Source organism: Lissotriton vulgaris, chromosome 12, assembly GCF_964263255.1.
Source record: "Lissotriton vulgaris chromosome 12, aLisVul1.2, whole genome shotgun sequence".
Taxonomy (NCBI): Eukaryota; Metazoa; Chordata; class Amphibia; order Caudata; family Salamandridae; genus Lissotriton; species Lissotriton vulgaris.
Window position 1 is genome coordinate 588,532,128 of NC_141700.1, and position 23,267 is coordinate 588,555,394.

A 23,267-nucleotide genomic window follows, 5' to 3' on the forward strand; every position below is an offset into this window, starting at 1 on the left:
CTCCCACAATGGCAACTCAAGTGCAGCCATACACCTCACCTGAAGCAGCGGCTCTCTCTGCCAGAAACACATTGCCCCATCTCCCCCCGGGGCTTATAATGGAGGCCCACCCCTCTACCATTACCGATGAAGTCACACACGTTTCATCCACCTGGGGGCCAATCTGCGACATTCCGAATCATTTCAAACCACAGGGTGGACCACGGAAGGCGCTGTACATTGTTTTTCTTGCAATGTTTTACTACTCTCACAAACTAGTGCAGTCGGAGTCTGCACCCAGGTTTCATAGTCCCAACCACGTGCTACAAAGGAATGTGTTTCGTCCCACGTGGGGTTCAGGAGTGCTCTTTAGTTTCACAGTTCGACAGGTAAGCATGTCTTTCGCCGCAGGTTATTCTGGTATTTGTAGTCCTGTTGATACTATTTTAATAGCAGTACTACAAATGCCAGAATGCAAAGAAGAACCTGGTTTAGAGAAACTGCTGTTCAGTGGAACTTGGCATTATAGAAGTGCAGATACTCACTATTTAGAGTACCTGCTGCCTCCTGAGTAGTGCTGCCTCTCTCACATTCGATGTATTGTAGCAGTGCTAAAAAGTGCAGGTACTCATTTAAAATGAAAGATGTGCAGGTACTCAGTACCGGGCAATGTCACACGTGATACCTTCCCCAGCCCTGACTTTAATGTCTATAGTGCTTTTCAAGGATTGCTTATTCCTGTGTACAACCCTTTAGCCTTTTAAAAATGATATTTTGCTTAGATGCACTTTTGTTTGTAAGCTGTACTTTAGTCGGCCTTCCCCCCCCACCACCCCCTTCCGCACTCCGCACTCTAATTTTAACTGTTGAATAAATGAGACTCTGCTTGATTTTACGGCAATCCATGTAACAATGCTCACTCAGCTGTGCTTTGAGGAACGCAAACACTTCAGGAAAATCTGCCCCAAAATAGCAGTGACCAACCGCAATAAGTAATAACCAGCATTGGCATAGACAATAGGTCTCGCCTTTGGGACCGTATAAGTGGTTAGCCATGCAACAGTTGATGTTGTCGCACCAAGAATATTGTGCTGGATAACTAAACTTATATGGTCCAAAAGGCGCGACCTATTGGCTATGCCAATGCTTGTTTACTCTTGCACGTCAGGCGAAAACAAGTATAACTCTGCCAGGACATTTTATTGCCTTTATAACAAAACTGTCTGGCATGCAGCGAAGTATGTATTTAATATTTACTTCCATCTCTATATACGCCAACATGGGCTCTGTAAAGGTGGAAAGCTTCCAGTCTTTAGCTCTTTCAAAACTGGGATTCCTTTGGGTTTCTCGTAACATGTTCTCAATTTCTGACCTGCTACATGCAGAAACTAATTTTTCCAGTATAATTTTCGGTGCATCATCATTGTAACCTACTGTATGCCTGCCCCATGTGCATGCGTGTTTCCAAATATTTCACGGATGGTTCAAAAAGGGTGTTGGATTATACGTTTGCCGAATATTTTATGTGGCCTAGGGCAAAAAGTTAGCCAGTCTGGCAACAGTTTGGTAGCGCTAAGCTTTTGAAGATCAGAATAGCTTAACAGCATTGTCCACTTTTACCAACCCACCAGACGCCTCCGCCCTAATTTCCCCCATCTGCAATACTGGAGATTGCTCATTCGTCCCATTTGCACCAGAGACATTAAACCATCTCCCTCAACACAAATCGGAGCCTGTTTCTCACTTAAGTTCTGCAAGAAGACAACACAACCGTGTTGGGTAATGGAGCAAGGGGTACGACTCAGTCACTTTCATCACAATAATGAAACTAATTACTGTTAGACTGCTGGTATATGGAGATCGGATGCGATTTATTTATTTTGAGAGTTTTATACAGCGAGAACAAGACTCTCGCAGGTATCGGAGCACTTTCCGGGGCAAGTGTCTTGGTTACCTAGTCCTTTTAAATGACATTGGGTTCAATGCAAGTCAAAGATGGCATAGACATAATCTCGTAGGTACATAGTTATATGGTACATAACACAACTATCCTAAAATAACAAGCATCATGTAGTTACACTATCTAGGATATCTGGATGGACAGTAGTCATTCTAAAGTTCCATATCGAAGATACGTTGGGTCATAACTTATCAGTAATCCAGGCTCGGGTGTATTTAGCCATGAGAAGCGACTTTACTTCTTTTTAGGGCTCGACCTCTGCCAATGCGCAAGCATTGCAGATGTCGAGACATATTGAGGCTTATCCAGAGCTTAACTAAACGGGCGATTTGATGCTGTGCCCGTGAAAAAGCGCGTGCACAGCTCTACCAATGCACCCACCACACAGCTCCACCAATGCACCCACTAAGCTCCACCGATGCACACACCACTCAGCGTAACCACAGCATCACTCAGCGTAACCACAGCATCACTCAACGCAACCACAGCATCACTGGTTCAAATATGTTCTTTCAAGGTTTCAAACTGCTTTCACGCTTTATTACAAATCACAGAAAGATGTTAATATTTCACTTCTGTTCTTGGATTTTCGTCACAATAAAAAACACTGAACATAATCTTAACAAAAGTTATTTACAAACGTTTAAGCTATTGCCATTACAAAATAAATAAATTATTTAAGTATTAATTATTTTAAAAAAAAATGAAAAGCCATTGTTATTTGTAATATCAATACATCTAAGTCACGTAAATACAAAACATGTTGCATTACAAATGCTATAGGTGTCACATTTGCGAAAGTTATAACTATTGGCATTGTAAATGACAAAGCTAATAATTTAGCTATTTTTAAAAATAACACCTAAATAAAAAAAAAATTCATTTATAAGACCAATAGCTCAAACTTTCCTAATGCGAGCCCTATTGCATTTCCAATGCTTGTTTGAAAGATGCAGTAGAGGGAATATGTCTAATTTATGGGGATAGGGCATTCCAGATTCTGGATGCCATCCCCTGAAAAGGTTTGTTTATATGTTTTCTTCTTGAATCTTTGCTGTTTCAGTAGTAGTTTTTTAGTGCTTCTTGAAGATCTGACACCACATGAGGGCGCCAGTTTCTGTGCCAGATATCTGGGTGCATTGTGAGAATTAGCTTTGTGTCATGCTATTTTCAAATGAATTCTGGCTTCAAAAGGTAGCCAATTGAGGGATTTTAGGTCCGGGGATATGTGGGAGCTTCTTTTCGAGCCAGTGGTAAGTCTCGCTGCTGCCTTGATTTGTGCTCTTAGTGGGACTGTTGTCTTTGTGGAGGCCGCAGAAGTAGCCACACTCCCATAATCCACTCTTGGGACGACTAGGGCTTGTCCTGCAAGCTTGAAGTCCTTTTCCGGCATGAAAGGTTTCAGCTTTCTCAAAGTATTTATCTGAAAGTTTGCTCCTTTTTGTTGCGGTGCTGATGTGTATTTGCATATTGAGGTTTCTGTCCAGTGTTATTCCCAGAGATTTTGCTGAGTCCACGACGATAGGTTGACGGTATCAAAGACCGAGGAAAGGTCTAGCAAGATGAGTAAGCAGGCTCCGTTTTGATCTAGGATTTGTAGTGCGTCGTCAATTATATGGTCATGGCTGATTCTGTGCTGTGACCTGCACGGAAACCTGATTGGTATTGGTTGAGTAGGTTAAAGTGTTCAAAATGTCTTATCAGCTGGAGGTGATTTTGTATAGACCAAAAGCCACCACTAATGCCATCTTAATTCGTACGGCCAAACAGTATCCTAAACTGCTGCATAGTAGCATCTGGCACGTACAGAAGATCTCATAGCATGTTGTAACTCTTTGAATAATCTCTACATGAGCCTATAGATACAATTCGGTTCTGCAGTACATGCTTTACAAACAGAATAAATAAACAGACATGCTCTTTGTGTGCAAACCGGATCCTTGTCTCTTCTGGCCTTTCAGGTATGAGTTGGGGATAACCCAGAATGTCATCTGCCCATTACTTCTGATCTGGAAGAGCGAACACTCGTACAGAGCGAAAGTAGATTGTACAGTTCTGTTCTTGAGTTATGGCAGCACTCCATATATTTTCTAACTGAGGGATTTTCCTGGATTGATTTAATTGCTTTAGAGGAAAATGGTCAATGTCCATAGTTTTTTCTAGCTTACCCGGGATCCGCATGGAGATCCCAATGAAGCACGCTCTTCTGCATTTGACTGAGGCGCCTCCGGCTTTCTACTGCAACAAAAGTCTGAAACTTCCTTAAAGTACATGGTCTCTTGATTCACCAGCAGGAAAGGTTTCTCCATCCCTTGGATTGGTTGAACTTGACTTGTGAAACGCTTTTGTCAGAATCCAACATAACTGTTGCTTGTGTAGTCAGAAAAAACCCTCCCACTAGGAACAAATTTAGCCATTGGATTGTTGATTTGTGACATTTTGCTTATTTTTAATTCCCTCCCGTATGCTTGGGACCTAGTGTATTTTGGGGGACTTAACTGGATTCAAGTAAACGTTACCTCTCAGCTATAACCCCTGGTCAGTAGGCATCAATGTGCATTTCACTCACTGGTAAGAGATCCAGGTACTTGATAAGACCCAAACGTCTCCATCAGCTCTTTTAGTATATAAGCCATTTGATCTAGTAGCTTTTGGGATATTGATCTACCTCCACTCATGGTTCTTGCTTTGCTCCCCTTTGGCTCTGTGCTGCTGTGATAAAGCCTGCCTACAGGCTACACCCAAAGCTGCTAGGGTGAAACAGATGTTGGGTACACAGAAAATAATTGGAGCTGTCTGTACTGCAGTCTTGTGAAAAAGAATGTAGTACTAAGCACAGTTTACGTCACATGGCTCACAACATTTTGAAGAGCTATTGTCTGGTTTTACCGAAGAGGATGCCTCAATTTTGTCTTGGTAGTCAAAGGTGGGCTTGTGAAATTTGAGTCTTTGGCTGTTATCATACCAAACAGCTCTATTGGCATATTTGAGCAGACTGATTAAATGTGTAAAAGTGTTAACAGCTTACGTGAAAAAGTTTGCTGAATCGTTTCGGAAAGGACTAGTGTTTGGTCCTGGTTGACAAAGCGTTTTTGGTGGTGGAGGAATGAAGATTCTCTATCTTTGTTGTCCTCATATTGGTCTATATTATCATAGTCTGTACTGTCTTAAACAGTTTTGCCACAGGCAAGGTTCCCCTCATCTTAATCGCTGAAAACATTCCATAATAATGGACTGGAAATTGCAGTTCATTCTGCTTAAAATTGGTTAGCTCAGTGCAAGGGCAATTGAAATAGTGTTTACTATTTTAGTTAGTTAGTTAGCGCTCTTAAACAGGTCTACTCCATAGATAGGAATGAAGATGGCAGAAAAATGAGCAGTATCTGAAGTCATTTTGGCCTTCTCTTATTGAAGGGGTGATTTAGCTGGGTGTCCTATGGCAGGTATGATTTAGGAATGATCCAGACCAATGCTTGAGTAACCACACACGGAAGGCTTTGTTTCTACACCCACAGTTAGTGCCTGGTATTTTTGTGACTTGCTCCATCCCAGCAGGTCTCCCGAAGGATATAGATTTGTATTGGGTTCTTGAAGTCAAGATGCATTTACTGTACCCCATGATCGCACTGTCATTTCGGTCTTTGCCTACTGGTCTATCTGTAGTAGAAGTAAGATCAACCACTGTGGATGTGATGATTATTGGGTATGGAGGTTGCCTGAACAAGTGAAAGGTGAGTGATGTTCAGAGATGTAGTGACGGTGAATGGGAAGGTGGGTGTGTTACCAGCATGAAGAAATGTTCAAATCCTGTTCCTACTGCTCTAGAATGTTTAAAGAAAGTGCTCTTTGTTGATGGCGTCTGCGTGTAAAATAAAACACAATAAGCATAAAATCCAACCCGTGTATAATTAAAAATAAGAAGCACCACAATAAAAGATCAAAACAGTTTTCACTCAACCAATTATAGTTCTCTCTAGAAAATGGTCAGTTGGATCATAGAGCTAAAATTCATAAATTTAACGAGTGTGTGTATCTCCTGACAAACTGGTTACCCTCAGCGAAAATCTAGAACCTGTCTAATGAGCAGGTGGCAGGATCTTCTCACTGAGGAAGTGCTGGACACTTGAGATGTCATTCATTCATGCATGCAGTAAGATGCTCATTATTCTCCTAAAATGCCCTTCCTCTTGCCAAGTTTGAATGAGCGGTTGCTCTGCTAGGAATGTGCAACAGAATAGCCCTACTAGAGCCATAACATTTTTTAAGCCTGTTCTGAGTTACAGGAGTCTTAAAACTACTATACAATGAGATTCATGCTTGATAAAAATGTTTACATTCTGGGTTGTTTATGCAGTTACTGATATCACACTATAGGAGTATTTGATCGTGATACAGGCAAGACTTGTTGTCTCAACTAGAAGGTTGGCATTGTGCTCAAGGCAGGTTTTTGCTTCATGTCTGCCACCGGTACCCTCCAGACATGCCTAAACAATGAGCTGACCAATCTGGCTTACAGCGAAGAGGGCTGGTTGACCAGACACATTGAGCGTCCCAATACTGGGGGTGCAGGCTGTGGCTTTTGGCAGCAGGATAGACTGCATCACATGATCTGAACAGCTAGGTAGCTGCAAGAGGAGCACTTCTGGACACTGGAATTCGAGCATGGTGAGACCTGAGGCCTCTGCATACTTCACGGCAAGTGCAGAACCTGTATGGTTGATTGGGACAGATGCAGTGGTAGCATGTCCATTGTCTTTTGGTTCGATAGTTCCCTTATAGTGTGCAAATCTTGGATGTTTTTTTCCTTTTGTTTTTTTACCCCACAGTGACCTTAACCGTTTCGCACAGAGTTTGGTGGGACACGTACAATGAAAGTGCAGTTTAATTCCTAAAGCCTTGTATAGTCGCTGAACTACACATTACACAATAAGGGTTCTTATTACTTCCTATCTGAAGGCAAATTACACATCTAGGGATTACATTTTCTATACAGCCTCTAGGCTACATGAGTGGTTCTGACACACTTTCTAAATGTTATGGGCTTGGTAAGTGACATAAGAATGACAATAGTTTGGGCAGTTGGAGGGGGGCGGGTGCAAACCATTGACTATCTAAATCACGGATCATCCAGTCTCTGCTTACTTGGGCAGTACCATTGTGTAATTAGGCATCACTTTTGAAGCACCCCTCACCCATGCCTGCTCCAACACACTCTCCAAATTAGACCCTTTTGCGGTCCTGCTATATGTAAAGAGCCCGTTCTTGTGATTCGAATAAGTCTTTAGAGGAGATGAGGTATTCAGTACATTGGCATACATACACCCTGACTTCAGAATTGATCAGCGACTGAGCCTCAACAAAACTATTGCATTGTTTTTGATAGGGACCCCAGCAGAATTCACGAGCTTTCAGTGCATCCAGAGAAGCCTCTTAACTCCTGAAATTCCAGGACTTCTCCATGTACCTACTACCCAGGCCACTTCATTACATAACCCGCAAGGCAACCATTTCATTTTCCAGTATTTAAACCATATACAGCTGATAAATCAATCGGACTTCATTTAACCTAAATTTAGACATGTACCTAGTGCTATTTGTTTTAAGCGGCGAGTCGAAGAATACGCCATCCTTCCAAGTCCACCAGCCCCTGGGGGTGTTGAGTCTGGTCCAACTCTGCTTCCTGCATTCAAGCCAGCGCCGATACATCAGGACCGTTACAAAAAAATATGCATGTTCACCAATTATTGAAGGGCCTTATAATAGCAAAAAGATAAATATTTGTAAATTACAATTTGCCATCTTGGAAGTGTTTTGCACTCATAAAATATGCATGCTGAAAGGCAAGCACAAATATATGTATTCAGCGGTCATTACTTGGTACTGTGAAACAAAGGAGTACACGGGTGATGGCATCTGAGACCAGCAGAAATTAAGACTATCTTAATTTGTTACAACAATGTAAACCTCTTCAGCTGTCTTGGGAGCCACAATGTGGGAGAGGCTTGAAACATCCTAGGTGGGCACTTGAGCACAGGTAAAATGAGCAGGAAAACATGGCTGCAGCAGGTAATTTATTTGTATGCAATAATTCACAGTTGACATTTAATTCCTTTAAGAGTGTGGTTTTACCTTCATCTAATGCTCTCCAATTGTTTTGAGATCTTTAAGTTGAAAAATATTGGAATGCTGACTTAAGAATGGCTAGACAGCCATTAAGTTGTATAGTTACTGGTGTGATTTTAAATCCTAGTCCTGTTGCCAGATAAGCCTTTGGCTAAACTTTAGCTGTTGGCTAGAAGGCCTTTCTTGGTTTCTTTTCTACCTTCTGTGATCTGTTGGTTTTGATAGGAATTCATAGTGTACTTGCATTACTGCGAGTCTTCTAGATCCTGCAGCAGTAAAACCTACTCCACATCTGCTCACAATTGCAATTAGGTTCTTGTAGTCATAGTATTTGTAGAGTGTTTCTTTGTTTTGTTTATTTGCCAGGTATGTTGATGTGTCTCTTCTACTCTGTCCGGGGGGGGGGGGGGGGGGGGGGGGGGGGTTGGTAATGAGTTCTTATGGTTCATTAAGATACTATAAAGGGGGCCAGACTTCATAAACTCGATGAATCCAAGTTGCTTATTTCTGAACCGAATTCTTGATCATTAGTGTTACCTCTGAATTCGTGTGGGCTGGGCTCTTGGTCTTGTCTTGGGGTCCTGTTCGAGCTTTTGACATTCTGACCTTCAGAAAATGAACTGCTTCAGTCTCTGCGTGGCAAGATGGACTAGGCCGCTTCTGGAGTTCTTGAATAGAGATGCTTTAAGGATTGTGTAAAATTAGCAATTGGCCCAAGCCCTTGCCTCCCACAGGCCCCTAGTAAAGTGTTAACTGTGCCTATAAACGCATATTTTGGCAGCCTGGCATACATGGCCTTTACCAATCTTAACCCTTGCTCTCGTAGTTGATTGCAATTAGGTTGAGAACTCTTCACCTCCAATCTACCTCTTTCCATTTTTGCTTTACGTTTTTCTTGTTACAGCAGCTCTATTTACCTACCCTGTCCAATCTCTGCCTTTTCTGTGTCTTCCTGACCTCTTTCCATACACTTCTCTACCCCACATCTCTCATGGCCTAACCCCTCTCACTGTTCCTATTTTACATCTCTATTTCTTTAGGTTCTCTTTTAACTTGTGGTTTGCCTCTCAAATCTTTAAGTCTCGTCTCGTTGTGGTTTCATCTCACCTCTGTATCTTGCCTTCATCTCACCTCTGTATCTTGCCTTCATCTACTCCCGCATCGGACTGCTCTTTAAATCTCCTTGCATCTCTGCCAGACCATCTATTCCTCACCTTTCTTTCTGCCTGATTTCTCTCTACTTCACCTCTAAGCACACTGTTTATCCAACATATAGTTTGTTACCTCTTCTCACTCCTTTCTACCCCTGTTTTCTGTACCTCGCCTCTAACCACCTTACTCTCTTCGCCTTTATTTCGCTATATTTTTTCATTACCATTTTTAAAACATTTACATTTAAATTCATGCACCCTTTACCGCACAACTGTTCTCTGTATCGATCTTGCCTTTCTCTACCTTAGTTGTCTTTGTATTTTATTTTCTCTCTAAATTTCATAGTTCTACCATTCTCCTCACAGATCATTGAATGATCTGTCCTCTTGCCTCTTATTTTGGCCCTTTTTTATAGCTTTCTTACTTTCATCTCTAAATACTTCTCACAACTTCACCACTTATTCCTCTCTTCTTTCTACCTTATCTCTAGCATGCTTCTCCATATTTACATTTCCTTCTCCCTACCTTTTAGCTCTGCAACATCACTCTAAACTCCTACCTATCTCTGTACCCTTCTCTATCGCTTTGTCCACTTTCCATCTCTCTTCCTTCCTGGCTCCCTCCCCCTTTATCTTTCTCCTATTTCCTCCCTTTTACCTTTACTTCTGTCGTCATACTCTTCTTTTCACCACTCTGTCCAATACAGATTCCTGCACATTTCTAATTCAACAGTTAGAGATCACGGTCTAGCCAAAGAAGTTGTACAAATAGAACGAGGAGAGAGGGGCAAGATAATTAATTAGAAAATTAACAGATTTCACCTGATGGAGTAATGGGGATCCTTGGAGCATTGCTTTTTAGGTCGAGCATTCAAAACCTCTTGTATATACTTATGTGCATGTACTTTGTGGGCTCTTGAGACCAGCCCTAGGACTTGTCTGCTTCTGCTTGGGGACTTTTTTTTCTGTTAAACTGCCTATATTTAACTTGTCTTGATAGAAAACGACCAGTAGAAGGCAGTAAGATAACAGAATTGCTTTCTGCTGGGGGACTTTCTTTTTAAAACCTTTCTGACAACTGTCGCTATTTAACTTTCTTGATAGAAAACCAGAAGAGGTCTGTAAAATACCAGAATCACTTTAGCATTCTCTAGATTACAGTCCATTGAAATTGTCTTCCACAAACACCCATAGACAATATTTTTTTTCAAATCTTGTATTTTCAGTGATATGACCACCGAAGGCCCTGATTTTATACTAAAAACAGAGCCTTGGACTATACCATTTCCCGCTGAAAGGCAATATTTCTCTCCATGTGTTCCCATACCTGGTGTCATGCAGTTTGGTGCTTACTTTCCCTCCATGTTAAAGAACATGGAGGGAATATGTTTCAGCACCCAGGCTAATATGCAGCATAGCTAAATACATTTAAGGTCCCGAAGGTGAGACAGATTGCATTGCAAACGCTTGTCCATTGTTTCAGCGAGACCTATTGTGAAGGGGAAGTTAGGATAACACTTATTCAGCAACTGAAGCCTCATTGAAGTGCTATGTGCATCTATTTTAATATTCGACACGAGTCCATTATACAGCCACCAAAACGTCCATCCTATGTCTTTCCTGCTATTTAAAGCAGTCTAGTTAGACGTTGAATTTCACATAAAAGATTGTTGCAAAACAAAAGGACAAAAAGGAACGTCTTGGTGTTTGTTCAACCTTTCTTTTGTCTTGCGGATGCTCAACAGTTTGTGCTGTTTTGCATGCTCCGATTTATGAAAGTTTAATGTTGAATTCATTGATTGCTATTACCCGGTAATTATCAGAAAAATAAATATACATTTAAAGTCATTCCAAAGAGGTAGGGGAACTTTTTTTGTTGCTTGGAACGCCCAAAAATCCTAAAACGGTACTTTTTCTGAAGTGACTAAGATTTTTCATTCATGCTTTTTGTTTAAATAAAATATTGCTATCTGGTGGTGAATACAGTCATAAATGCCATAAGTTGGTTTGTTAAAGAAAAAACAAACTATTCCGATTTACATGCATGTTTTCTAGAATACATTCTTTTTTTATTTTGGAGTTGTGTATTAAAATGTGTTCTAGGATCTTGCAGGTATAGGATTACAAGCAAGTAACTTTCTCAGTTAACAATCGTGTGTTTAACCGTTTTGTTCTACTACTATGTTAGTGGAAAATTCCTTTAATTGAAAGGAGAGCGACGCAAACTATGGCAAGTTCCTTCCGTTAGGTGGAGCTGTGTGGGATTTTGTCTGTAAGGGAGTTGGCCCGCCTGGAGACCGCGAGGAGGAAAACAACTTGTGGCTGCGTGTATTGCTTCGTGACATTAAACGTTTCGTGGGACGGGCTCGCGTTCATTTACTACCACTGGCACTTGGAGCACACACAAAAATGGTTTTTACTGTTCTGGACTCATTGTATCTTGGCACAGGGCTCCGTGCCATGGATTTCGAGACTTTTCGCCGCTGGGGGGTTGCGTGCATTTGGAAGCTGTTGTAAAGAATTTAACCATGTTAATCTCGGCCGACGGACAACTTGAAACTAAGTTGAGGGGCTCTTTTCTGGATTGAGCCTGTTTTGGTAACCAGTTTAGACTTTAACTTTTACGTCGGTTGCTGGGAGTTTCTTTCACACACGGTTTGTTTCTCTGGGAGATGTGCGAAGGAGATACTTTTTTTTTCTTTTCCAACCAACTGCTACGATATTATTGAATCGTTTTCCAAGTGAGACTTTTGTTATGGATTCAGTTTCTCTGGAAAAACGAAATGCCCTGTTTAAGCACTCATGACGGGAAAATCTACTCTAGGTGTTTTGTACTCTTGGAAGGGAATCCTTTTGACTTGTTTGTCAGGAAGTAAAAACCGAAAAAGGAAAGGTAACCCTTGTTTTAATTTCGATTTGTAGCACTGCTTTACTATCTTCCTTGCATGAGTTTTTTTTGTATCGAATGCTGACGCGTTTTTTTTATATTTATGTTTGTTAGTTTATTAAATTAAGTTAAATGGACTAGTCTTTTATTATAAAGTTCAGTTTGCGGCTTTCATGTTAACTACTTTTCTTTTGGGTCGTACTTTCTTGGCGCTTAAGCGTGTTATTTCAGCTGCCTAACTGAAACGGGCTTTTGTAACCGGACACACTCGTCTCATTCGGACATGCCAATTCATCACTACTGATGTGTCACGAGATGAGGAAGGGCATGCCCAGCACTGGGAAGTACGGTGGCTGATCATGTGTCCGTCCGCCCCTCCCTACCAGTAGAATAGAGGAGATTTGTTGTCCGTTCTGGTTAACATTTCTACCGAGTGAGAGGCTACATTTTGTATTTAATTGGTGAAATCCCACTTTCAAGAACATAAAATGCAAATCCACTAGTTCTTGATGTTTACATTTACTTTTGTACATAAACCGAAACACGTTTCATGTTGGCGTTTGTTGAATAAATGGCATTCCATATCAGTGTTTGGTGTTGCAATATGGAAAAGCGCATTATTTTTGGGGGGTAAATAGAACGTTTTTTGTAGTATTTTGCCTTTTCATGCGCCCAAGTTGCACAGGAATACTTGTGAAACGCGCTTAATACCTTGTGGTCCCCTATGTTGAATTTTTTTTGTATGAACAGCATGGGTGGGGTGCTTTTCCCAGTAAGCATAGCCTTTATAATATTTTACCTACCATCTATTAAAACAAATTAACTTATGGATTAAATATTTTGAGTTTTATTTTCAGAATAAAACTTTGTAAGGGGAAAGTGTCCATTAACAGAAAATGAAATGCACAGAGAAATTTAGACCAGCGTAAAATCCTTCATTCCCACAACCAAATGTGTTTTTATGTTTTATTTGTGCATTTGTTTACAGATATGCTGCTTATCCCTGACAAGGCACCAAAGTGTTTTTGGTGGACGTGTAGTATGTTAAACCGTATGTGGTCCTAGGTTGAACCATGTGGGTTAGTAGTGTGACCAATGTGTGAAGTATTAGTGCAATGTATGATGATCAGATGTGTGGTTTTTTCCTTGTAATATACTTGTGTAACTTCAACATGTAGTGAGATGGAAATGAAAGGGATGAAAAGCACTAACATCAAATATCAAATGTTAATGCTGATCGTAGCTTAATACTAACTCCTAAGTATTACAAGCATTTGCAATGCAATAAGCATTGCATTTGCGAGAGTTTACGTTATTGGCTTTGGAATTGGCAGTGCCTTTTATTCATCTGTTTAGAAAACTTTCAAATAAAAGGCATTTTAATTCAGTTCTAGTTCGTCTTCTACTTTTCAGATTTCATACTAAATGGAATGTTATTTGTAGCGATCTCCTGTGAATTTCCATAGAAAAATATACTCTCTGTAGCATTAAAAAGTTACTGGGTGGAGTTACACTATACCGGACATGTAGGCATGACTTTAAAGCAAAACACTCAAAGGCCCCACGAGTTAACTTTTTCTATTTTTTTTAAAGAGATTTCCATTACTTAAAGGCGCCTTAAAGTTGTTCTGTATATTTTGAACGCTGCTTTGGAAATAAGTTTGGTTCAATTTATGTCCAGTCTGAACGTGCTAGCACCCGATTATCTGCACTTTGGCACACGCTCCTCAAGTCTGCCACAATCTGTTGCAGTTTGGAATTCTTGCACTGAGCTGGAGTTACACAATACAACCATTTTCAACTTGCACTAGTGGTAGGCACCTCCGTGAGAGACCAGGAACATGCTCCAGCCCCAGAAGATTTTGGGGACATTAAGTGATTTCATGGAAGGATAAGAAATTCCTTTATTACCATAAACAATGCGTAAGTCTGCATGCAAAGTTAGGGAATTAAATAACTATTGTGAACATTTGCAAGTACAGTTCATGATTTGGAAAGCAAAATGAATGAAAAGTTGAAAGGACAAACCAAAAGAGTAGAAATTCAAAGAAGCTATGGCAAGGTTTTTCAGATTGTGCTCAAAGTGTAGTGCATCCTGGGGTCACAGAACAGGATGATGAATGCCTGAAGACCACCGACTGTGTTGAGATCCTGTTAAGCATGTACTTGACTGTATGCTTTGATTTCTAGAAGAGCGACAGGAAATAGGCTGAGGGTCTGTAGGAGAAGCTCTCTGCACTCAGGTCCTAGCTATAACTAGTTGAACTTTTGAAGGAGAGGTGCCATAATTACAGGCTGTGGACCCAGGCGGGGCTCAACACCCAAAGCACTGGGTGGGACCTGTGGGTGAGCTGTAGGAGGTCAAAGTAGGCCATGCCATGGCCAGAGACTACTGGTCACCTGTAACCGACAATGGCCATTGGGTCAGCAAAATATCATAATCAAGTTAGGCGTGTGTGAGGTCAGTCTGCTCTTGTCTGCCAGATATTGTCCGGCTGAGCCCAGTGGATTCTGGGTTGTGGTGGCCATGAGTTCTTCTGATATGAGTGAAAAATGATATCTCGTATAATTGGATTGGGTAATGTGGTTGCATCACTTAGGGCTGCTGGTGAATTTTAGTGTTTTTTTAGATTTTGCATTATAACCATATGGGCCCTTGGACTGTGCCTGCTTTCTTACTATTTCCCCCTGTATACTTGCTGTAAGGAGACCTTTATTGCACCGCTGGAGTTATTGCAAGAATGTAGACCTTTATCAGCATTTTACTATACATTCTGAACAACCAAGTGACTTGCATTTAGTCTGATAAAATTTTTTTATATTTTGCATTAAATTGCAGGATGCAGAATGTTTATTTTTATCGTGCAGATGCATACCCAGTGTCTATTGCACGAGAAGAAATAGATGCTATTAAATGAGGAAGTGTCACCTTGTATTGTGAGACCTTTCAGTGCCCTCCTCCTTTACTTTTGCTGCTTCTTCTGGTAGCTGCTGCCCGAGCTCCCTGTTGCTGACACTTTGGTCAGTGGTTCGAGGCTCTCCTCCACCGGCAGGCCTCCCCACATGCACCTGGCTCTCTAGTAATAGACCCTCACCGTGCTGCTCTGCGCTCCTCCTCTTATATTTATTTTTTTAATACTTTTTTCCGTCTTTTCCTGCGTTTTCTTTCTTTCACCCTTGCCCTTTTTCTTCATTGTGCCCTTTGCCGCCTGTGCCCCTGCAGCCCATCCCATCCAGCGCCCCTTTCCCACTTCCTGCATTGCCACCTCTCAGCTGTCCAGCCCCACTCTCCCGTACACTACTTAATGGCAGCTGTGCCAAAGGCAAATCCCTCTACCCCTTGACGCCGTGCCACGGACCCTGGTTCTCAGACCATCCAACGCCAGCCCCCTCCTTGACTCCAGATGCCACCCGCATCGCCAAAGGACACCCAAGGACCCTTCTCCTGCCGAAACTGCAGCTGCATCCGACTAACACCGGACCTGACTGGCTCAGCTGAATCCTCCTCAGCGTTTGCTCCTTCCACAAACACGCCACAGTAATCTGGGACCTCCTTGACTCCGTCTCTTCCGACATAGCCTTCCTCATGGAAATCTGGACAAGCCCCAGCTCTGGCCCAGACATTGCCACCACCATCCCCATTGGCTACGAGATCACCCACAAGGACCGTGCCAACTGACCTGGAGGAGGAATCGCCATCATCCACAATAACACCCTTCACCTACTCAGACCGCCCAACTACCACAATGGAAAACCTCCACTTCCAGATCTAGACCAACACCACCTTCCGCAGCACCCTTGTCTACCAACCACCAGGCCCCGCCTACCCTTCACTGAAGCAATCATCGACACCATCGCCCCGCAGGCTCTCGCATCCACCGATTACGTCCTACTCGGCGCCCTCAACTTGGCACTTGGACAGACCCAACGACCGGAACACTGCATCCCTTCTGGAAAACATTTCCAACATAGAACTGAAGCTGCTAGTCACTGCTCCAACCCACGCAGCAGGACACACTCTCAACCCAGTCTTCTCCTCCAGCAGAAACATCACCTACAGCCACACCACCTAACTCATCTGGACCAACCACCACTGCATGCACTTTGCCTTCACCAAACTCACCGTAAATCATGCCCCAGCCCATGGCCGTAGCTGGAAGAAGGTGACTGAAGAACAGCTCGCTGCCCCCTCAGCACAACCACACAGCCGCCAACACCAATAACGCATCACGCAACCTCCACCAATGGATCTCAAACAGCAAGCAACACGAAAGCCAGCTGGTTCACTCCTGCCTTCCACCAGTTCGGGCACACCTGCCGACGACTAGAGAAGAAATGGAGGAACAACATGACACTAGTACCCACACAACCTCCAAAGCCGCAATCGCCACACACCACCACCTCAAAACCAAAAAGAAAACTGCCCTCCAGGACAGACTAAACGCCAACCCGCACAATAGTTAAGAACCATTTGCCTTTTTTAAGAAGTTTGCCAGACCCACAAGCGAAGCCAGACGTCCCTCCCTCCCAAGACCTCTGACAACGGAGTTAATCGAAGCAGACCACGTCCTAAAAATCTCCCAATCCAGAAGCAACCACAGAACTGAGGCTGCACTTCTTGCCACCGACACCCACTTCCCCACCGGTACGAATCCGCAGCCCTCATCCTTCGGGACCTTTTGGACGCCTGCAACACAATCTCCAACCGCACCATAATCACAAGACTACACGTTGCTGGCATCCACGACAAGGCCCAGGATCCACTCCTTCCTCACCGGTCGAACACAGCCCTGTTCCTCTTAACCCATGGAGATCAGCTGCAGAGTCCTCCAGGGCTCCTCCACCTATGTTGAGTCTCGATTTCCCAACTATGGCCATGTAGAGACATGCCCCCTCCTGGCCATAGTTGGGAAATAGAGACTCAACATAGTCTCCTACGCTGACTACACCCAACTGATCCTCACAAACTAACCCACACCCTCCAGAAACAATTTCCACAGCAGGATGGAGGCCTTTGCGCCACCTTGATGAAAAACAGTTGTCTCGGACAAGACAGAAGTCCTCATCCTGGAATCCACCCCTTCCGCTTGGGACGATTCCTGGTGGCCCTTATCATTGGGAACTGGACCATGCACCAAACCAAGGCATCCTACTGCACTTCTTGCGCACAGTGAACCACCAGATCAACAGTCTTCTCGTCATGTTTCCACACGCTTCGCCTGCTTCGAAAGACATTCCGATGGAAACCCAACAAATCCAGTGAAAATAATGTTGCTGATGATGTGTATCCGGTGTGTGTTTTATGTTTAGCGTATGATCTTAAGTCAGAAGTTTGTTTAGCATGCTTGTTAATGCAAGCCAAAATACTTTTTTTGTCTGTGTCCCAAATGAGTGAGCCAACCGTGACGTGGGTTTAATGGAAGATGAGGAATTGGTGGCTGCTTGGGAGGCCCAGGAGAAACAAATACTTGAATCTGATGTGGAGGAACACTTGACCTATAATGTAAAAGTCTGTGATTGTCAGAAATTAGTTCTAAAGATAGCAAAAAGCCAAATCCTCCAATGCCTTCATCCGAAGGACAATTGGAGCTGTAAAAAAAAAAAAAAAGTATGCATCAGACTAGTCAAATTAGTCTGTTCAACAACTAGTGGTCAAAATTAGTTTAGTCATCATGTCCAACTTCAAGTCAAAGGACACCCTATTTTAATTTAATTAACGCCATATTGAAAGGGGTCCCCATCTCTCTCTCACTTGGGCTAAGATTATTCCCATTTTTAAGAAGAGTCCGTGCAGTCTTCCCTCAAATCACAGGCCTATAAGCTTAATTGATAGTATCCAAAAGCTTTTTGTGAGGGTCATTTGGAGGAGATTGCAAGATTGGATGATTACTATGCGAGGGTCCTTTTGAGGAGGTTGCAAGATTGGATGATTACCCCAGAGATGATATCCCCACTACAAGCCAGTTGTAGAGGACGTACCAGTATAGTTTGTCTCCAGCTGTTGTACTGGAAGTTCATTGACCTAGGGGGCGGGTGGGTACCTTTATGTGGTGGTTTTGACCTTGGGTCAGCGATTGACCTCATTTCTTGTTCTAAGCAGTGGCAGATCTTGGCCAACATAGGGGTCCCGTAATAAGTCCGATGTTGGCAGATGGGGCGGGATGACAAATTTGTTCTCAGCAGAGAGAGCGGTTAGGCAGCGATGCTTCCTCTCACCCAGATTATTTAATCTATTTATTATCTCATAGCCCATTTGGACCATTGCGAGTTGGACGCATTGTGCCTTGCAACGTCAGGGTGCTGGCCTTGATGTTTGCAAATGATCCTTTTCTACTCTCAAAATCTCCCAAGGGCCTCCAAAGAACCATTGCTAAATTAGACTGTTTTTGTAAATTAAGGGGCATAGATGTTAATCTCGCCAAAGCAAATGTGTTTTTTAGTCCATGCCACTCTACTCACCCTAATCCCATGCTGAGAGGATCCCCCCTGAAGCGGGTCCAAACTTCGTACTATCTGGGTGTTCCTTTAACAGAACACTTTAATTGGCAAGCCCATATCACAAAGTGTAGACTGCAAATAGAGTGTACTTCAGCAGGAAAGTGGGGGGGGGGGGATAGTAAAGATTCATAAGGTGTCTCAATTGTGCCCAATCACACCAGCACTCAAGTTTACAAATAGAAGGCATTCGTATCAGCCCTGTATAGTGTTGAGCTGTGGGGACATAGAGAGGTGTCCACCTTAGTCACAGTTGAAAAACTGACTTGGACTCCCCATTAGCACTCCGCTGCTCCCTTAAGGTTAGGTATGGGGCTAATAAATGTTTCAGACCGAGCCATTGTAAGGCCTATTCTGTACTGGAGGAGGATCTAGGCCACAACAGAGTTGAGTTCTGTAGTTGGGCCTAGCCGAGGTACTAGATCTGCCATGTGCCGGAAACCTCCTGTGGCTCATGCATTTGAGGCTAACCTTTAGAAACATTAGGCATGAGCAAATGTGGGGTGCTCCTGTGGAGGTCTGTGCGATCTCCAAAGAACAAATCGAGAGGGTCTACTAGAAATATAAATTGGGTTTATTGGAAAGCCAGTTTAGTATGGGTCCTCTGACCTCAACCTTCCTAATGCTGGAGGATGGATTGGAGGTAAAGCCCTTCCTGGACGAAATAGAGCTTATTGCAGCCAAAAAGCTCCATCTATAATTTAGGTGTGGGATACTACCGCTTAATGTACAACTTAGTGGGGGGGGGCGAGAAACAAAACCAAGAAATGGGCAATGGCAATCTTGTATTGACTACAATGAAGCAGTTGGAACAGGTTTTATTTTGATCATATCAGTGTTAAGAAACATTTTTTACTATTTTTTTTTAAATACAGGGGCTAGGGAGTATAGTGAAGCATTAAGAATCGTAAAAACTGACACCAGCCAATGTGTGGATTTTGTGGTTTCTTCTGGCAATGTGGAGGATCAGGCATAAAGTGGTGTCTTAAAGAACCATGATTTGGCACTTATATTATTAGATTCCAGGCTTCTGTCTATTTAAGTGTTATTAGTTTTTAAATGAGATGTTTGCTTTTAAACAATTGTTACGTGTTTTCTGAACTTTAATGTTGGAACGCAGAATAAAGTTTGTTTGAAGTGATTAAAAAATTGATTAAGACACCAGTAAGGATTAATCTAGGAAATGTTAATTTAGGTCAAAGTATAATGTGCGAAAATTGGCTTTTCCACAATAAGAAACTTCTAAAGTGCTTAAAATCAAAATGTGTGTTTTATATATATATATATATATATATATATATATATATAAATATATATAGCTCAATATTAAAGAACATAAAAACCCACTGAAAGAGGGAACTTTTGGTTAAGTACCGAGCTCTTACAAGACACTGCTTTCTCATAATAGACATGGGGAGGTAGCCTTCTTTGTGGTGGTGTTTTCCATGAGGCAAGCCTCTCCTACACATGAGGAAAAACCGAATGATACCCACTTAGAGGCGCTAAAGCACTTCTGTGTCAAGATCAACCAGAGAATATATTTCAGGCATTCAGGAAGGGGAGGGTTATAGACTTTCAAGTCCTCTCATGGCATTTCAATAGCAAATTTTCCTCGGACGGTGAGGACTGGAGTCTTTGGAGATCGCTAAATGCATGCAAGCATCCCTTAATCTTTTACCAAATTATAGCTGCACATGCAAAAAGTATGGCAGTGGTTAACAAACCAGTGGACCAAAGCATTGGGGTGGGGTGGGGGGGGGGGGGGGGGGGGTGAGGATCTAGTGGCTGTCACAAGTTAAACAAGCATTTGCAATGCAATAGGTCTCGCATTAGGAAAGTTTGAGCTATTGGTACTGTAAATGACAAATTTTTTATTTGTGTTGGTTTTGAAAATAGCGAAATTAATAGCTTTGTCATTTACAATGCCAATAGTTTTAACTTTCGCAAATGTGACACCTATAGCATTTGTAATGCAATATGTGTTGTATTTACGTGACCTAGATGTATTGATATTACAAATAAAAATGGCTTAATTTTTTTAAGAATTAATACTTAAATAAAAGTTATTGTAATGTAAGTATTTGCAATGCCAAAAGCTTAAACTTGCGTAAAGGCGAGAAGTATTGCATTGCAAATGCTTGTTCAATCCGTTATCAGGCGCTACTCTCCTGTGACCTGGATGTAGATTTCAATAAAGAGATGGCGATCTTGTCTCCTGTGTGGAATGTTATTTCAGTGGGGAATGGAGGACTCGTGAGCTGGGCTGTGCTCTTACAGGGAGGGCTGGAGGACCTGCCTCCTGGGAGCTGACATATGATCTTGGAGAGGGAGATGGTGAGGTTGTCTCTTGTGAGCTGTGTTGTGAGTATGGTTAGGTATGGGGTCCTGCTAACAGTGTTGTAGCCTTAATACCCAGCCTCTAGCGCTGCAGGACAAGGAACACAGAACCACGTTTGGCAATGCTAGACGTCCCCTTCTATGCTTCCGGAGTCTGTAGCGCTCTCTAACGGAGATGGGGAAGGGGGGATAGAAGACACCAAGATGAAGGCGACTAAGGGATATGTGTGAAGTGGATATGTGTGAAGCGTTGCCTTTACAGTCAGGATATAAGTCCACATAACAGCCCACCCCCCTACTAAATATTACACGTCATTTTGGACTCAATACTCCAGTTCTGGACTTTTGCATAAGTGTAAGGAACCCCATGCATTCAGAGTGGTATGGTCCGTGTCACCTTAATAGAACTCATTGGTCTAAAGTCCCACATAACAATGTTTTGTAGAAGGTAAAACTGAACTGGAAAGTTGTGATCTGGAGACCTTAGTCCATGCATCCCTTACCCTTCTCTGTGGGAGTGAGGACCTCTGATTGGACAGTTCATGACTGCAGAGACACACTGGTCTTGTGCCCTGGGAGAGGTCCAATAGTGACCATTAACGCCCTGTCTCTACGGCAAAAGGCGCTTTTTGCCACAGACAAGGTCATGATGAGTCCACCTCTGACACACAAGCTCCTAAAAAACTTTGATCTCCGGATCTTACCTATAGTGACATATAGAGACACGCCCACTAACTTAAGGATCTGCAATGAGTGCCACTTAATGACTCACAAACCAGTTAAAGTATTCCTTGAAGTCAATATTTAATACTGATGACATTTACTTAAGAAAATCAATAAGTTGGACTTAGTTACTTAATTCATGAGAGAACATTTTGGTTGAAGAGTCCACCACAGAATCAAATTTTTAATTAACAAAGTTTAGGGCCTATACTTAGATTGGATGCACAACCCCGTACTACCTCCAAATAAGGCTGTGAAGCACTTTGACCAACAGCCTATTGAATTTTCTCACCTTTCAGAGACGGAGATATTGTGCCAACCAAAGCCAGAGACAATGGGGAGGCAAAACATTTGTTGCACAAGGACATGCGCTCTGGGATGCATTCTTTTATTTATAAGGGCACAGCTGGAGTACTTATGTTTCAGAAGACTGCTAACAACTGAGATGTGCTGGCAACCTTCTAACTATCAAAAAGACTGAAACACTGCACTGTCTAAAAACATAGAGGAAGACTTTAGCTATGTCCTACTTTACAAACTGTCCACATGTAATGTTACTCTACCCGTGTAAAATGCCCTACCCAACTAAACTCCCACATCTACCTGTGCCACTGCTGTCAATTACAGTCCGAACCATACGTATATTTGAAATCCTACTCTGTGCAAATGCTAATGCTGGCTGAATAGCAGACCGGACTGCACTAAACCACTGAAAATAATGTCAAGGGACCAAACTGCACCAACTGCTTTTATGCTGTAGTACTGCAAGGCACGTTGATATGGACAAAAGGCGTTCTTCTTCACAAAATATGAAACACCAAATAATAAATAAATAATATTTGATGATTGTCTGTAAGGGTGGAATAACGAAGGCCGTTGTTTTTTTTAACTATACGCACACAAGTACGTCTTCTAATACTGATTAGCTTTTACACCTTTTGATTATATGGTCTCACCCTTACCCCCAAAGGTTATTCTAGATCACACATTAACTTTGAGCCCATAAGGAGCTCCGCAGCCTCTAAAGAAATAAACCTAAAACTGTGCTGCAGTCCAGGTCCTATTCGGAGTCAGACACTGGGGCTTTATGAGCGGCACCAAGAATGCAACGATGAAAATGCACATCACAGCCAACGAAAACCGGTCATCATGTCTGCTCTAGGTTCTCCTCTGTGGACTATATCTTTAATATTGATTAAAAGGAGCGTAAGAACACAGGTGCAATATAAGGATGCGCTGTGTATGCAGGCGATAATTTATCAGACAGTCTTTCATAATCTCTCAGAGCCAGATGACTGAATCAAATGAGAAAATGTACATGCAAGGTAACAGTAATTTAGCAGCGAATGTTACTCCAGCGGGCCCGTCTTTGGCATAGCTGTGTGCAATTGACAGGATGCGGTCTAACAGCCAGTGCTGCCGACTCTGGAGCGGGGGAACTAGGTTCGATCCTCGGCGTTGGGTCAACATTCTGTGATCCCGGGCAAATCAATTCATCTCCCAAAGCCTACCAAAAATAACTGTCCTTGTGTCACTAACGTGAGTGGTGCTCCTGTAACGCGATCTGATACCTTCGGGTCAACTTTGCGCTATATAAATCTGAAGGCAAAAA

At 42.5% G+C, this 23,267-nt stretch overlaps 1 protein-coding gene across 2 annotated transcripts in view; it reads left to right on the top strand.

The window, feature by feature from the left end:
- SIAH1 (siah E3 ubiquitin protein ligase 1) overlaps positions 1 to 23,267 on the top strand; it is a 114,896-nt gene that overhangs the window by 21,128 nt on the left and 70,501 nt on the right. The window contains exon 1 of one of the 2 annotated variants that reach the window (XM_086945447.1): positions 11,490 to 12,106. The exons of the other annotated variant lie outside the window; for it this stretch is intronic. Coding sequence (XP_086801573.1) covers positions 12,016 to 12,106 — 91 coding nt within the window. The 5' untranslated portion in view covers positions 11,490 to 12,015. Of the gene's footprint in view, positions 1 to 11,489; positions 12,107 to 23,267 lie in introns of those variants that run through there. 2 annotated transcript variants of the gene reach the window in all.